The sequence below is a fragment of the Cyclopterus lumpus genome, chromosome 24, assembly GCF_009769545.1.
Source record: "Cyclopterus lumpus isolate fCycLum1 chromosome 24, fCycLum1.pri, whole genome shotgun sequence".
NCBI lineage: Eukaryota > Metazoa > Chordata > Actinopteri > Perciformes > Cyclopteridae > Cyclopterus > Cyclopterus lumpus.
Window position 1 is genome coordinate 11,625,959 of NC_046989.1, and position 18,562 is coordinate 11,644,520.

General features: G+C 39.0%; 1 protein-coding gene across 1 annotated transcript in view; it reads right to left on the minus strand.

Annotated features, from left to right (window-relative positions):
* The window catches only part of otofa (otoferlin a), a 60,874-nt gene that overhangs the window by 41,736 nt on the left and 576 nt on the right, over positions 1-18,562 (minus strand). Inside the window, exons 2-3 of the mRNA XM_034527568.1 lie at positions 13,097-13,155; positions 1,252-1,340 (exon numbers count right to left, since the gene is read on the minus strand). Coding sequence (XP_034383459.1) covers positions 1,252-1,340; positions 13,097-13,155 — 148 coding nt within the window. The remainder of the gene's footprint in view (positions 1-1,251; positions 1,341-13,096; positions 13,156-18,562) is intronic.

The following is an 18,562-nucleotide window of genomic DNA, read 5'->3' on the forward strand; positions in this document are numbered from 1 at the left end:
TAACTTGCACACAATGAAGAATAATGAAGATAAATGGCAATTCAGATTGGAAATGTTGAGCTATCCTCTACTTTCTGACCCTCTTTTAATTGGTATGTGCAGCTGTCCTGTTTTAGTTTCCTCTTTCACGCAATGGTACCAGAAAAAAAATAATGATGACAGTTAAGAGTTGCCAGGATGTAGAACTGAGCTTTTAGCTCTGAGACAAAAGTGAGACGCATTGATAAAACACACATTCACACACACCTACATTCAGACATGGCTGACAAGATAAGGTAACGCATATAAAGTATAACGACTGTGGTACACACAGAGTACATATCCGCCCACAAACTGACAGAGACAACCATTCAAAGTGTTAATGACTGTGTGGGCAACATAATGTGTCCTCAGTCCGGACAGGTCAGCCAGTTAGTTAAACGCAGCAGCTGTAAGGATCGGATTGGATTTGTCACGGACACAAGATATATACAGGCTTCCTGGAACAACCAGCCTGCATCTCATCAGATCTGGAAACACCAGAAGAAAACACACTTCAAGGGAAACAAAGATGTGGAAAAACAAGAGGAGTGAAGGGGAATCAGTTAATTAGCCAGTTTCAACCATCGCCTCTGCACAAATGATTTATTTGGAGTAATTGGAGGCCTTTGCAGATCCTTCAGGTTTGAGTATCATCGCGTTGCTCAAGCGCACTTTGGTCGTTAACTTAAAAACTGTAAATAACTGTAAATAACTGTAAATAGCTCATAATTTACATACTTTCTCCTCAGCTTTGGATTTGTTAGTAAAATCATACAAACAATGACAGCAAAATGTGTCTGAGTTGCAAATATTTAATTAATCAGTATAATATCAAAAACACACTTAAAATAATAACAACATAAAACAAATTCAACATGTGATCCAATTTGCACTCAAATGAGTTTTTGTTAGTGTGAAGTGACACATACGCCCATTACTGAGGATCTAATGCAGTTTCATTCCCTCCTGAAGTGAAACTCATTCATGGCCAGCTCTGTGGTTTGCAGTCTGTTACACACACAATCAAGTCAATTTAGAACAAGCTCTCAGGGAATACAACCTTATTTTCCTTCAGCCTAGCAACACGCACCGTGTGTCGCTCTGAGTTGGTCACAGGCTTCGACAGGAAGATAAGAAGGGCGCTCGGGCCACAAACAGTTTACTCTGAAATGCTGTTTGGTCTGGTAGATGTGCTTTAAGGACAAGCTGTGGGCAGCAGTGCAACCTTACCTGTTGGAAAACACCTTGCTGTAATTGTACACTTGGATCTCCAGCATCTCGTTTCCACCCAGCCTGCTGGCGATGGGCCACCGAAATACCTGGGAAAGAAAAGATAAGACTTGAATCCGTCAATTATTGTTTTAATTCAAAGTCTTGTTTTTCTAACCAACACTAAATCATCCATTCACTAAATCCATCCATTTACAAAGATATATATATATATATATATATATATATATATATAACAGGAAAAAAAGCAGAAACAATCACATTTGAGAAGCTGGAACCAGAAGAAGTTGGACATTTTCCCTTTATGATTAATCATCACAGTTCTAAATAAAACGTTACGCATCCTGTTTTCAGTTGTCAGTTGACTTAATTATGTCTCAACCGGGGCCCACAGTCAAGCTGCGTCCAAAATCAAACCTGATTTACTATTAAGTGCAATATATTTACCATCAAAATTCTTCCAAATTAATATATTGTACCCTCAGAGTTTCCACAGTGGAACAAACAAAGTATATAGCACCCACGGCTTCTAAGCTACTTTGAAGATACGAATAACTGTTGTTCTCCTTTACACCACTTGGCAGTGATGATGCAAAATGATGCTGATTAGTAAGTCCAATTGCTGCTCACTATGGAGTCAACTACTTTGGCGGGGTTGCAACTGAGTTGAGTCTGTTATAGTTGACCAATCCATCTCAAAAAGCAATTTTAAAAGTTAAAGCTCCTCAAGTGTAAGTTTAAAGTTAAAACTGGATAACGTTTAAATTTGGAGTTTATGATTTTGGTGCAACAGAATTAAATATAAAATGTAGGTTCTGAGAAAAACTGACATTTTAAAGAGAGCCTTGCAACCTTTCATTATATAAGATAGTTTTAAGTTTGGGGCAACATGATATTAAGTTAAACCATGATTCACTTATGTCTGCTTGGTTCCTCTGAGGTGTCCTTGAGTTTAAAAGAATCCCTTCCAGCTACAGAGGAGCTGTTCTTGAGGGAATAAAACAGCACAATATTATGGTTATCACTATACACATCTCCAGGTTTTATAGCACCGATTGAGAATATGTATTAGATGTTTTGCTGTAAGAACAAGAACAAGAACAAAAAGCAGCTAACAAGTTTTATGTCTTGAACATGTCTTGATATAGTTAGATGGTTGTGAGATGTGTGAAAACAGTGATAACAACCCTCTTTTGGCATTTTCACTTAAATTAGAGTCTCAAATTAGCGTTTAAATAGATGTCAGGTGGCTCATTTCAGGTATCTTAAAATGACAAAAGGAAGACAAGAGTAGCACATCTTTGTTTTAAATACTTTTCACCACAAATCTCAGTAATGTATTTGCTAATTGACTTTGGACTATGATTTGATTGATGTCCTAAAAGCATCAAAGTCCCACTACAAGCATTAACATGTACAGCAGCAAAGTTTGACAGAAAGATGTGATGTATTACTCAGCTCTCATGAGTTTATTAACTATGACAGTTTAGCTCAAATAAGTTCAACATGTATTAATAAGGTTAGAGCCATGATTTCAGTAAAATCTCCTCTGAGCCTTATCTGTACTTTAATATCTTGGGTAAGAGGCTGTATGAGGGCAGGTGGGTTGCACAGGTGATTTAAAACTCATTCCCCCCCCTGCTGATATTGGCCTCTCATTCTGGAAAACACTGCGGGCTATCAGGCGTGCAATCCATCAGGATTGTCCCATTACTGAATCCTGGGGTTCCCACCTGCTACTGGTAGACCTGCCTTCAAGGATCTGTGGACGTGTGTGTTGGCATGTGCGCACTGCATTGAACCATAACTCTGAGCTCTCCGCCCGGAGGCCCTGCAGCAACTGGTCTCTCTTCCCAGGCTTAAGCCAGGCATGACCAGTTATCCTGCCTCTCTCTTAGCTGCACTTCACTTGCAACATTCAGCCCACAAACACCATCAGAGTGATGGTCGTTTGCTACGATTATGGCGAACACAGCCGTGCCTCTAAATCTCCTCCAATGTATTTGAATAGCCAATAGAGAAAAGAGAAAGAGGCCCCAGCATGGTTTTAATGGACAGCCCACACTGCTAATGGAGCAAATTATGCCTAATATACACATACGAGAGCATAACACACACACTGGAGCTAAAATAATACAAACACAACAGTAAACATTGCTATGTTTTTTTATGCAACACCAGTGACTCAGGGCAGCCAGAGTCACTGGTAAGAAAACCACTAATTTGAATCATCTCTGTGGTACATTTATGTGTTAATGCAAGTACACATTTACATTTAAATGAAGCCTTGCTTGTCTTCATTCTCTGCTGTCCAATACTACTTATCTCTGAATAGCACACATGCAGGAATCCATCACATGAAGAGGAACATTGTTTTTCTGACTTAACGCCTTCACAGCCACTATGACGGACAATAATACTTATATGGGTATAAATACCCAAACAGTGCAGACAAATACAATTGAGGTGATGAAGTGGAAAGGTTTAGCATGCTTCAGCTGTGCACACATTTTAAACTATCAACTGGAATTTTGGCTACAGTGTTACAGAAATTAAAACACAATACTCTTGCAATACTGCATTTTCAAAACGATCCGATTTTTCTCATAAGAAAGCAATTTCGAATAGTGCTATGCAACATTAAGCTGCAAAAATGAAAGCTTGTCAAGCTAAGAAGTTCTCCAATGCACTTATGTTGTCTTGCTTTCTGAAATAGAGTTATCTAAAAGCCAAGTTTAAAGATGTAAGACCTCAAACTGTTTTGTTATTCAGAAAAAAAGAAATGTCCCCAAGTAAAGAGGCACACCCACCCAAAAATGTTCTTTACTCGGCTCTATTTATTTATTTAACAGGTACAATGGACGATGGATGATTATGGGATGGCAGTGGTTTAGCCAAACGTCCACTTTTAACCTGCTGTCCCTGAGCAACATTGCAATGCTATTTCAGTCGTATTTCACTTGTATGAAACACACTGGATGAAGTTTATGGATCGTCATTTGATTCGCTATCATTTGTTGGTTACCCTAACAAAACCTCTTTGGGATAGCGACAGTATATCAGCCAGTTAGCTGACAATACAACTATTTTGTGTCTACTGTTTTATTGAATTGCTTTGGTAATGCATTTAAATATACAATGCAGCTTACTCTTAATATTATATTGCAAAATCAAAAGAAATTTACCTTTGTGAGGGAGTTACATGTAAATTATGTTGCGGAGGAAGGCAAATATCACCAATGTCGTTTACTGTTACCTTTGTCTGTATTTCCTGCCAGCCTCACCTCATTTTACCATCCTGTTGTCTTCCAGTAAAAGTATATCTGATTTGCCGTCTATCGTCTGCCTGATTCCATGTGAATGGAGCATTAGGCATCAGATAAAAGTGTTTATATCTGAGGGAGCATGTTATATCAGAATGGTACAAATGTAACAAAGGCCGTAGTTGCTGCAGTCGAGCAATAAAGCAAATTTCTTATTTCTTGTGTCTTATATAAATGAATTGTTTATAAGATTTTAAAAAAGTGTTTTCTCAATCATAATGAAAAACGCTGAAGAAGAATTCTAAACAGACTTGAAATTACACTTTTATTCAAATACTCGCCAGTAGGAAATCTGTTATTTCATTCACCTGCGACTAGCGAACTGCCCCACTCTCTCCCCACAAACCTAGATATATAATTTGGGGAATATTATGGATACAAGACAAAACTGACAAAAGGACTCATAATTACAAATGCATCGGCTACTTCAGCACCATGGACAACACCATGGATTTCTCAATACACAACACACTTAAGCTACTGGTATCTTGTCTCCTCTGCTTTCAGCCACACATGGGAAGCACATTTTGCCAGGGGAATTTTGATCCGACTGTAGCTTAAATAAAAATAACTGCACCTGAACTCAATCTAAAAAGAAGTCGAATGAGGCACAATAAGTTAAAACTCCAGTGAGGGTGTCCAGAGCTTTAAATAAAAACAAATGTGGGTTTCACTGCTCCTCACAGACCAGACTTGAAGCTGTCACTGTGCCTCTAACACTGCTGCAATGCGACTACTCTAACATTCAGTCAGTCTTTCTAAAAATCTATCGCAGATTGTGTGGCTGTAGAAATGTGCAATAGTAATCTGAAAAAAACAATCATCACTGCACTGATACAAAAAAAAATACCCCACACTGGTCTTCTATTAGATTCTCCTCTTTAGTATTAGAGCCTGTTTGAAGAACACGTATTACTATTCCAAGCTCCCCCTCCAACCCTCTGCACTGCATGATACAAAGCCTAATTGGCGGCGTGAGACCGAATATTAAAAGTGACAGGTATGATCTCACAAACCAGAAGCCTCAAGGCCACAGTGGCTATTAGAGGGGCTAAATGCTCAACTGAAGAGCAGCTATTACTGCTGGGATCCCACGCTGGAGCAATGACCCGGCCGTCCTCAGTTTCCCCCGCTCATCACATCTCATGACTGTTGCCATGGACACAGAGGATTAAAACACCTCTATGCTTAATTATGAACAATATGCTCTATCTTTCATTTTCATTCACAGCAAGGGAGAAATATGTTATATTTACAAAAGCATTCTTTATGCAGTGTGTAGTGTTGAGTTTGCAGGCTTGTTGGCGATATGGTGATGCAGTGCTCTGCAGTTGGATTGTGCAGGCTTAGATGTATACTTAAAGGCTAAAATAGAAATTGGCTATATAAGCCCCCTTTGGGGCATCTGGCTTTACCAGCACACTCAAAAATGCTATGTAATATTTAGGATGGTGAGAATAGGGTTTCTCTGTTTCCTCTGAATTTGCTGTACAAGATAATAAAAAAGAAAGTATATCTCTGCAACAGTAAATTATTAAATGCTGGGAATTCTTTCTGCTTCTTTAAATCCCATTTTCTTACTTTTTTTGACCAATGTGAGACTGGATTTATATATCCAGCTATGTTGTCATTGTGAAACCCCTCATCATGTTTCAGAATATTTAATGAAACAGAGCTCAAATATTTAAAACTACACCTTCAAATACAGTAAATCATTTGAAAAAACCTAAACACACAAAACAAAAACTCCTTTTTTGTTAACATGTGCATTAACACTGAGAATATAATAATATAATATATACGCAGAATATTTAAGTTGCTCGTTTAGAGTTGGAAGGTGGCTGAAAACTGAATTTGGTGCAACAAGAATTAGTACATTAGAACCTGCAGTTGGCATACTTGCTGTATGGAAGTGAAGTGTGTTGATTGTGGATCAAGAATGATATTTTTTGTATTGTAGTATTTCCAGTTTTGCTTGGACAGGGTATCAGTTCAACCCTTTGTCTCAATATGGAACTTAACTCTTCCTGATAGACAGTGCAGACAGGTGTAATACTTTTTATCGGGTTAATTAAATGAAATCACATTTTGTTGCAAGCTGGACTCTAAAATAAAACTGCAATTAGCTCACCAGTTTCTGCTGTGAAAGACCAGATGCTGCAGCGATAAAGAAAACACCTTTGTCGAGTAAGCAGCTGCACAACCTTGAATATAGATGGCGTTGTGCTGGGCGATAGCTCTTATATCTCAATTAAAAACTTTTCTGCTAAAATGGATTTTTTTTTCTAACTATATAACCTCTTCCTACTGCTCATCCTGTGCCTATTTTTCCAACGTTATTGTATTTATTAATTAAAAAGCAAGTATGTGTGGAGGACAAGAACATATGTGAACAAGATAACAGTTATTGTTAGAGCTGAACTGCGCCGACACAAAGCTTCAAACAAACATATCTTCAGAATATTCACAGTAATATGGCACTACCTTCTTATCATAGGTATACAGTGCAGTGCCCCCAAGGCTTAGAGATATTCACCTTATTCTTTGCCTGAACTAGGGTGCTTTCCGCATTAGTTCATTTTGTAGCCTAATATTACTTCTGTTTTAGAGTGTAAGTGTGATTACTTTGATTTAAGTAACCATATAGATCCCCAATATGTAGTCAATTTATCCAAATAACAACTATTAAGACATTTACATCAACGTGTTTGGAGCTGTAGGGAGCCGCTGGCTGTGTGATACAGGCCACATGTTCGGCATTAACATTGCTAGCAGTTACAACAAATGAAATGTGCATTTTAACGAAGGAAAGAATGAGAGGGATAAGGTGAATACATTCCTCCCTTGCTGCTCACCACAAATATGCTTTCACCCTATGCAAACCAAACATCCCTTGGTTTCTATATTTGAACAGTTGGACCACGACAAAATCTATTAGTCTTCATCCCGGGTGGTTTCTAAACAGGCTACACGTGGGAGGTTAAATTGAGTAGTTTTTAGCCATGCTAGTGAGATGGCTCTTGGTATGGCGATTGGCAGACGTGAGCATGCTTTCATGCGAAACCAAGGTGTGGAGCATGGTATAGACATCCTGCCTGGTAAGCATCAACATGTTAGCATGCTGATGTTAGCATTTAGCTCATAGCACTGTTGCGCCAAAGTAGCTACTGCAAACGCAACTGTAGACTTGTAGTTCTGTTATGCTCTGGTTTGCTCTGATTGTGTTATGCTTCAAAAAGTCAAAAACGCTGTCTAACAAGTAATCTATTCATCAACATTTGAATTTGAGTCAGTAAGTGAAATACCCTGTGTACGATTCTTTTTTGCCAGTGTTTGGCTCTGTCACTCTTCAGAGAGACTCATTAAGGCAGAGGAGTTACACACTGATGCACATGGGTACACGCAGAAACAGTAAAAGAGAGCTTATATATTTATATTCTCACACAACAAAGTGAAATATTCCCCACAAAAAATATGTTTTTGTTAACTCTGTGAGCATATCAGCACACTTGTTTCATTCCGCTGACAATGTGTTGGACATTCTACAACACTAATATGTATAAATCAGCCTAAAAACACAAGTCATGAGAATAGATTCTATATGTAAGTACAGCAGGTTCTACTGTGTTCATTTTTGTCTCGAGGTTTCATTTTTCAGCTTCCCTTAAACTCAGACCATCATTTATTCAGTATACTCAGCAATCCCTTCCCTCAAGCAGCCCTGAATCTTAAAACCTGGTGAAGTTCATAAAATATTTTTAGCACCAGCAATATTCCAGCTTGTGTCTTGTCCAGAGGCTACTGCCACTCCTCCTCTTCTTGCTCGTGGTCAAGTGGTCGTAGTATCAGTGAAGTGGTAAAATAAAGTATCTGATGAAATATGACCAGAGGTGGATCGCCATAATGCATGAAGTTATGTTCTTTTGTTCTCTAATGGCTCACTGGATAGGAATCCTGTACGACTGGGTATGATCTATATTAGTTTAAAAAACCTAAGCTGTTCTCATATAACAGACACGCCTTCCTTGAGCCCACTAACTTCCCAAACCTGATTACAGAGGCGGTCGGTGAAGTTTAGGGGAAGTGACCTCGCTGTAGTCTCTTCCTACTCTCTTTGGTCTGCTGCAGCATGCAGACAACAACCCTGTGTCTCATGCGTCAAGTCGCTGTTGATCTTGATAATAGACAAAGACCAAGGTGTTTTAAACAAGAGCTGTCAGTGCTTTAACATAATGCTTTAAAATGCTTTAGATGCTATGAGTGAAACTGTCGGCAATGGAGGTTTTGACAGGAAGAAGATTGTGCAACATAAAAGACAATACCTCTGGTTTTGCTGCATCAATTGTGATACTTCTTTTATGATTATAACACAAATAGGGTGAATAGTGTACTCCTGCATATTAGGTCCATTGTAGGTACACAATACAAATTACGGAGCTGAAATAGAATTCTCTGGGATTAAAAGTAGTATGAATAATTGGCCCACTTTAATCCTCACTCCACTTTAAAATAAATATATTAGTTGTCACTTACTTCAGGGCAAGGAAGATAAGGGGAACTTGGCTTGGTTCTTGCAAAAATATAATAAAAAATCATAATCTACCTCGATTTAGGTACTTGTTGACAGTGTTATGGAAGTAATGCTTGATTGGTGTAGTACTCCTTTATTAATTATTCCCCATTACAGCGATAAATAAAAGGGGATCCGGGCAGCTCTGAGTTGCAAACATACTTTGTAGGAGACAGGGCTAAAAACAGCAAGTACACAATGGCCTAAAAATTCAGAATGTAGCATTACGTAATCACAAGTTTCTCATTAAAAAGTCAGACTGTGCACTTAGTACACTGTAGCAGCTTGAGGCTAGTGGAGAGGGAATATTCCTGCGCTCATTATGTTTGCATAATAATTCCCCATTTCTTTTCTGCATGTTGTTTCATACATGTTGTTTGAAAACTAAACAACCACATTCCTGATAAGATTCGTCCTGACACATTGCCATAGACACATACGCATGTACAGTAGCTCTTCCTACAGGCCCACAGAATGAACCCTGTGGTCACATACCACACTTGCAAGGCTCTCTGTTCTTTGCTCCAGTTATGTCTAATAGTGAGGGGGAAGTCCTGGTGTATTGCAGCTAAAAGCCAAGTCCCACCATGGTATGAATAATGAATACAGAATCCCTATCCAGTCTATCTGCATACGAGTTCAAAGGCTTCCTGCTAGTCCATGCATGAAGCAACAAGACACACAACTCTATGCTAATGGCCCTCAAATTCGGGTGCTGGACTGAGCTTACTGAGCCATGCAAATGTCCCAGTAGTGAGGATGAAGATGTCAGATGAGGAGGGTGTGATGAGGAATTGCTCAAGAGTTTGTGGGGTGGGGGTTGCTCGTGGCTGGGAAAACAGTACATGGATGCTCAGGCACCAGCAACATGTAACACCCCCCTCCCAGCACATGCTCACACACACACACGCACAGACTCGAGAACTACTGGAAGTCATCCCAAAGGAAGCCTGGCCGTTTTATTGATGCTGAGTGAAGCTAACGACCTCGGCAGCATGACAGGACCGAGACGAGAGCATCGGGTGAGGCGGTCACAAGAGATCACACATCAGTGCCAGCCACTCAGTTCTATACCAGTTACTGTAATCAGGCCACACGTATAATATCATGCATCAGTATAGATATCTCTCACACCTTTCTTACTTTTGCTTACTTTTCTTTTTTTCTTCTAACCATGTTACAAAAACTAAAATATGTCTGCAGTAACTGTGAAAAATAAATAAATATGTGTGTGTGTGTGTGTATGTGTGTGTGTGTGTGTGTGTGTGTGTGGATGTGTGACTATGCAAGTTACTAAAAATGTTTAGTCCTTTAGCCATTTTCCTGAATAGACTGAAAACAACAAAACAAAAGCCCTGGTTATCAGCAAAGGAAGCAGCCTTCTGCCTGTGAGCCCATCAAAGGAAAAACGTTTTCTTTCTGTAAAAGCAGGCAGCTCAAAGAGGGGAAAACCCTCCCATAGGGAAGGTACTATATGTTTTTGAGGCCCTCTTTCTTTGTTTTTTTTCTTATTTAATTCCCTGACTTTGACGCCGTCTTTGTTCTTTCTCTTTTGCTTTCACTCTGTAAGGATTTCCTCCAGCACTTCTCTTTTGATCCCCCAACCCTCATCTCTTATATAACTCTTTGCATTCAAATCCTTCATACAGCTGGTCTCTCAGTGTGACAGGACCCTGCAGGAATCCTATGGAAAACATTTCCCAGAATACCACAGCAGCCACAAAAGATGGTATTTAACTTACCTTTCGATTTCAAAGAACTTGAAGTTCTGGTAGAAATGCTACTTATGAGATCAGCTCTTTCCCTCTACAGCAGTGGAGTGTCTAGTTTAATTAAAACAGAGCAAGTGTTCAATGTCATGCATGGATGGAGACCACTAGCTCTGCCTTTCCTCTCAGACCCTTACAGGCCATCACTGAACAGGAGAGGGTCATTAGGAGACACTTGGCAGGACATTGGCCATTTACAAGTGAGAATAAGTTAGATGTAGAGTAAGAACATTAAGTTGATTAGTCGTGAGTCATGACCCTTGGCTCAATGGTTAGCCCTGTCCCCTCACAGCATGAATGCTTGTGTGGAGTTCGTATTGTTAGTTTCTCCGTGTGTATGTGCAATCAAGTATCCTGGTAAGTATATCCACATTGGAGAATTCCAATTTTTTTTGCCAACGCAGGAAGAAGGGTGCCCTGTATGTAGTGAGCCAGAAGTTCAGCAAGTGGAAGTTGAGGAAGTGGATGGGCGTGTAGCATGTCGAGCTTTAGTTTCCTCCCACAGTCCAAAGACAGCAACTTCTTGTTTTAAGTAAAGTGCCCTGTATGTGAATGTTCATCTGTCCAGGATCTACCCTGCTTCTACCACAATGCATGCTGGGATAGGGTCGATCAAAATTAATCAATGGATGGAACCTATCCTCCACAAAGACTCAGACTGATTAACATGTGTTTAAATGTAAACAGCAGCTGGACAATTTGTTATAAGAATAATTGAACACAATTAATATTAATTCATTCATATTAAATATTTAGAAAGTCGGTTTTCATACTCCACATGTTATTTGATAATGTAAAGAGAATTGAACGTATATCTAATTTGCAAAAACCCTAGAGGACCTGCACCAACAACGGGAGCTTCATTTTAGGATCAAACTATGATATTAACATCATATCTAATGACATATTGCCGGTAAGGTCACAGAGAAGATTTCAGAAACACTCAACTGATTTAAATAATAATATAATTTAGATTGCCTACTCTCAGTAGGCATTGCATCTGATCTTTCACATTCTCTGATCACTACATCTGATGTTTTTTATTGTGAATGTTGTATACTATTACGGTAAAGTGTTTCCAAAGAAGCAATTTTCAAGTATTAAATATCAAGAACTGAAACCTGATGGACATTTGATTTCGCAAGCTCCACTTAAATGAACTGAGTAATCAGTAGCAATCAAATTATGCAATGCTTCCTTTATCGTGTAGGTGTAAATGTGAAATGTTTCTGTTCTCATTTGTCTAATGATACATACTATTCCATTTTAGCTGCAATAATGTCATCACTTAAATCCAATAATTGACATACCGTTTATTAAATAGCCTGCATGAGGAAAAAACACACCCCAATGGAAACATGATTAGGTTCTCAACCACAAGGTCTGAAATAATTGTAAATAAAGCTCTTGCCATTACCATTAGAAAGTAAATTGCAACCAAGATTTCATGAATAAGAATGCAACAATGAGTTCATTCGCCTACTCTTTACTACAACTCTGAAAATACACGCAAGCTTTTCTCCACGTTTTGGCCATATGGAGAATAAAAGTCATTCATCTGCGTGAACTACGCTGTGCTGCAGTGAAACAGACCATTTCGTTTTTTGCTGCATTATACAATGACATAGCTTACAGTGTATCAAGGTATAAAGGAACTATAATAAAATGGTCAATTTGAATATTTTGGAGGAAAATGTATATTTTTCAGCAAGATACTCATCCCAAATGAACACGAAAAACCCATTGAAAAAAATCCATAGACTGCGAGACGAGGGAACATTTCCAGGTTTTAGAACTCGTTCCTTTACATAGTTTGAAACATAAAGTTGGTTTCCGGTTTCCGACAGCTGAAGATTCCATGTTTTCAAAACAGTATAACATGCATATCTTCTGTAAATAGACCATCTTTCATTGCAACATCTTCTCACTGCAACAGAGGGGTAGACTCGGTACCGGGTCTGTCGGGTTCAAAGAGATACAAGTAAATACTGACTCCATAGCCTTCATTATGTCTCCTACTTATTGACTTACAAGGTTCATTAAGAAAACCTGCAGCCAGTGAAATCAGTGTATTGTTATCTGCAGTGGAGATTGGAAGGTTGGGGACGGTTTCTATTAAAATCTAGGGTTAATTGCTTATCGGTCATTATCGCGGTGTATGACGGGGAAATGAAGACACTGACCTCATTGAACTGGGCCACCTCCTCACAGTTCTCTGCCACACGGCTGTAGAAGGACAGACCTGGAAAGTGAGGGCGAAGTTAGAGGTTAGAAACAGATAAATGGTTCTTTAATAGCATAACACACAAAGCAGCATGGGCAATTTATGCAAGCAAATACTATAAATCTTGTTTAGTTTTTTTATCTGCTTGCATAATGAGACTATGTCAGGTAGGTTGTCAGTCACAGTGTAATAAATAGATGAATATAAAGTTTGGGCCGGAAACAGTTTCAACAGTTTGAATTAAATGGTGTTTTACGTGTATTTCCATGTTGTGCTTCTTTACTTCTACTCCACTACATTTATACTTCAGATTGTTTTCTTTACTTCTCCCTGTATGTATAATAATGACTTGTCTTTTGTCTTTCATGGGTTATGATTAAAATAGAAATTAAATATTAAAATGAAATGCAGTATTATTACTGGTAATAGAGTACTTTTACACTGCACTTTTGGTACTTTTACTAAAGCAAATAAACAATTTACTGAGATATATGTATCAACTTCAATGTCAAAAATCAGTTTACATAAATCACATTAAAGACAAGTGAAAAGACAAATGAATGCTATGAGTATCTGATAAACACTCTAAGAAGACAGGCGTTGTGGAGCCACAGGAGACAAAAAAGAAATGTAGAGAATTGAACGGGTACATTATGACTCATTATGCGACAGAATACAAACAAACAGAGAGAGAGAGAAAGACTTATTGCCAAGAATACATAATTTCCACAAATTATCGTGAAAACAATAATGTCTTGGTGCAGTGTGTATTCAAGGTTTCACACAGGGCAGACAGCCATTCACTGCACAGGGAACTGACTCACTCATGCACGCTACAGCCGGTATTCACCTGGCTGCTTTGTGATGCTCATGAATGGCGCCGGACTGCTCGCATTCTGCTTTGTTGCGGTAGTTTGCTTTGTGTATCTGAGGCTTTGTGCGGGTGTTTGTTTGGGTGCATGTGGACAGCTGATGTGTACAGATCACAAAATCATACATACATATCTACATATATCTTCACACACGCACAGGAACCTACAAAGTTAATTACAGCCCCTGTCTGTTTGGCTGGAATTATCATTTTGAATAGAAATAAAAAGGGTATTTCTGGCTCCTCTGATACGTTATTGTCATTTGTGTTGGATGTTTCTTTTCACACATTCACAGATCAAACAACCTCTGGGTTCAGAGAAAGAAAAAGACAAGCAAAAGCTAAACTTAAAGTATATTATGCTTCATCTGTATCAGTTTGTCAATACAATTTGTTCATTTTGACCCTGATTCATAACCACGCCACAAAACCCACGTCCTATGAAATATTTTTTAACAAAATAAACACAGGGAAAGACATTATTCAAAACAGAAGCATCACTGTCATACCTGTCTTTTAATCTAGAACAGTCGATCATGTGAGGCTTATGCAAGGTGCTCCGCAACCAACTAAAACAACCTTCTGCTAATCAGGATGCCTTTTGGCCTTGGTGGAAATAGTGAGGAATAAAAACATAGGAGCACCGACCTGTTGTGAAAGAAAGAAAGGAAATGGAGCGTACGTTTTTATTCTAGAGCAGGCAGACTGGAAGAAAAGAGTCAAAGAGAAGGATGGAGAACACTGTGAAAGACTTAAGCTAAAACTAATGAAGCCTGCACAGGGGTGCGTTTTAGCTTTTCTTCAGCTTCAGTTGGATCTATAAAGGGTAAACAGAAGAAGATATTTCACTCATGTTTGGGATGCAATCAGAGTCTCCCTGGATGCCTCTGCTTTGTTGTTCCATTTTTCTGTGCAATTTACGATCCCAAAAAGAGCTAGCGTACTTAATAAGTATCATAATTCAAACTAAAGACAAGGTAAATATCTGCTCCAGCAGTTTCAGCAGGGAAGAAAGGGAATTTATTGATGTGTGTAGGATACATCAGATACCTCAAAGCTTTGTTTCAGCCCAGAAAATATTAAAGATTTAGAGTTAAGAGGAAGACGACAAAAAAAGAATGAAAGTTGGGATGAAAGAGCTAAAATGTAGTGGAATATCGTGAGTGTGGAAATTGAGCTTTCATTTCTAAGATAGCGCTGATGTACAGTGTGTGTGTGTGTGTGTGTGTGTGTGTGTGTGTGTGTGTGTGTGTGTGTGTGTGTGTGTGTGGGTGGGTGTGGGTGTGGGTGTGTGTGTGGGTATGTGTGAGTGTCATTATTTGATAAATCCAAGAGCTAAAGATAACAGCAAGGATCCATCAGACTTGCCACAAAATCAATTAAGTTTTCATGCCTCCCCTTTGAAGCAGACTTCATTGCCCATGGTAACGGATAATAATAAACCATTTGAGCCTTACTGGAGAGGGAACTCTTTTTTATTGCTGTTTTTGTATTACACCTTGAATGCAATAGATTTACTTATGTGTCAATCAATTGGGGTCTGGGGCTTCCTACCAGACCCCTTCCTCTCCAGACAGAAAGTTGTTTGAGCTGAAAGCACTCAGGAAGCGCTACTGACAGACTAACAGCAAACAGCATGACTCAAAAAGCCATCGCAATTTAAGAGACTGGGGACGCAAGACTGTGAGTAGAAGAAGTGACATATAATATCAATCAACATCAGGGCATAATATCCATATAGATTATTATGTCTTCAATGAATGAAAGTATTTGGAGGAAGAAGAAAATGAAACATTTTATATTTTCAGGATGTTTAAAATTATTTCACTGTGTGCATTGTAATTCAATTGTTATTGTTCTTATCGTGTAGCAAAATACTGAGCAATTACTCAATAAAAATAAATCAACCAGTATTTGTTTTAAAGAAACAAATCAAATGGATTGGCCCCGTGGTGATTCAGGTAGGATGGGTTTGATTGCAGCTCTTATCAGTTGTTGCACCGCTCTCACTCGTCCATGTTTCCTGGGAGACACTCGCTTATCTAATGACCCACGATATTCAAAATCAACATCACACTTAACATCTGACCACTCAGATGAAGTGAGGGATTTATTTCCTTTTCTAATTAAATCTCAACCTTCCACCAAAAAGTTTTTACTTTCAATTTGCTAAATAAAGAAGCACTTTCATAATGCCTTAAAATACGATCTAACATACTATCACAGTCGGGCGAACATAGAACAATAGAGCCCCTACTTTGCAGATGTGTAAGAATATATTATTTGGGTGGCTCAAGGACAATGCCTAACATTCTAACAAAGCAATTCAATGACGAATGTATGGAAACATAATTATGAGGCCTCAAAGAAACGCAATGCAGAGGAGAGGAGCCACAGCTAGGAATACAGTAAAGAGAAGTAAACGTGTGTATATGAAATAAAAAATAATAGGACTATACTTATACAAGTCTATTGTTTATTGTAGTCAGATTAAGTGCTTTCATATGAATTAATAACAGTAAGTGATTAAAAAGCGTGTCAATGAATAGAAGTTCACCATACCGTCACATCTAACATGAGACACAAAAGAAATATAACAATGTGAAAGCGGTGGCTCGTAGGGATTAACCTACAGAGAATTATTACCTCAATCTGCAGCTCCCCTCAGCTGTACTGAGATTTTACAGATCATTGTTCAGCAGTCCGGGCCCACAATTTTACGACTCACTTTTATCGCTCTAATATTGTGTTTTTCAGCGAAATGGCTCTGAAAACTCACTGCACACTACCTACTTAGCACCAGTCCCAGTTTGTACCCTTCAAGTGTGAGCATAAATTGGAGTAATGTTAAGGTTATAATACATTTATCTTGATTAACCGGCGATGTTTGTTGACTGTTGTCCTGAAGCTGTTTCCAGAATCCCAAACCATCTTGCTGCATGATAAACAAAAATATTTTGAACACGTTCACAACTGTTTCCCAATCAAAACCAAGATAACATGCATAACAGGTGGAACAGGCTGACCTCGTAATTTGGGAAACGGATTAAGAATTAGTTTGTATCAGAAGGGATCTTTTTTTCATCCGGTTGGTATCAAACGCTTTTGTTGACTCTTAACATTACTAAATGTGTAATACTATCTTCTGGGTTCTTCAAATATCGCCCATTAACCTTCAACTTTCACCGGATGTACTTTAGCTTGTAAATTAATCTAATACCCAACGGCAGTAGCAACTCGCTAGCTAACGTTAGCTGGTGAACAGCAGCAAAAGACCCGGGTATTTCCATCAGGAGTTGATAGGCCTATAGGTTAACAACATACTTTATGTCACATTATATTTCAATAGCTGTTGCCAAACAACATTACAGCCCTGTTCTTAGCTAGATGGGGAACTCAGTGTTTTTGGAAGATGAAAAAGTGAAAACCAGCATAGGCTACAGTACCATGACACGAAGGTTCACACTATCACGGCTATTAAAAGCTGTGTTTCTCTCCATAACTAGTAGGCAATGTGGATTTATCGGGGTCACATTGTTTTTCTGGTTAACGACTATCAATATATGTGACCCTGTCCGTTTTAACTCACCCTATAATGAATCTAGTGGATATTTACAAATCTTTTATGGTAGCCACTGCTTTTTCTTTTTACATATACTATGTGTTTGACATTGGCCTCAGTGAGAATCAGTGAAAGCCACATTTGTCTAACGCCAGAATTTAAATCAGCACTGACTGAATAAGATACTATCGGGCAGAACATGGGATAAAAAAGACACACACACACACACACACACACACACACACATCGTTGTTTAGGCAAACAATTGTGAAAACAGATGAACTGAAGCTGCTGTGCTGACAGTTTGCCCATGGGAGGAAGAGCAGACAACCTCATCCTTGACTTGGATGATACGGTTCATGTACTATCAAGACCCTGGTGAATTCCCTCCAGTACAACACTGAAAGCCATCCTCTATGCAACTCACACACAGTCATGCACACGCACACACACACACACACACACACACACACATACACACACAGTAGTGGCGAGAGGAAGAAGGGGTGGTGGTCTTGTAAGATTCCACACAAAACCGATGCTCTCAGCAGGAGTCTGATGAGAGCTTGGGTGTGATTGAACACCTGGCATCTGCACGAGAGTGGACTAATCGATCCAAGGAGCTGGAATACACACACGCCTCTCTCTTCCTGACTCTCTCTCTCAGAGAAAGAAGCGTTTGATGTTGATGAATGAATCCTCTGAACTCCCTCCAAATTCCCCTCCAATCCTGCAGCGATCCCTCGCTCCTCTGAACAGTAGGAGAAGCAGAGCCGATCAGGTGTTGGGCTGGTGACCCCACGGGAGTTATGAAATGCCAAAAGAAATTATCTGAGGTATGATGAAGGAGACGCCCACCTCCAACATCTTCTTCAGTCATCAATGCCACCAGCTTAGTCATACATACAATACTGCATTCTCACCCTTATTGATTTACGAGTAAAAGGACTTATCAAGTAACAACACATGAGAAAACACTGTACTGGCACTAT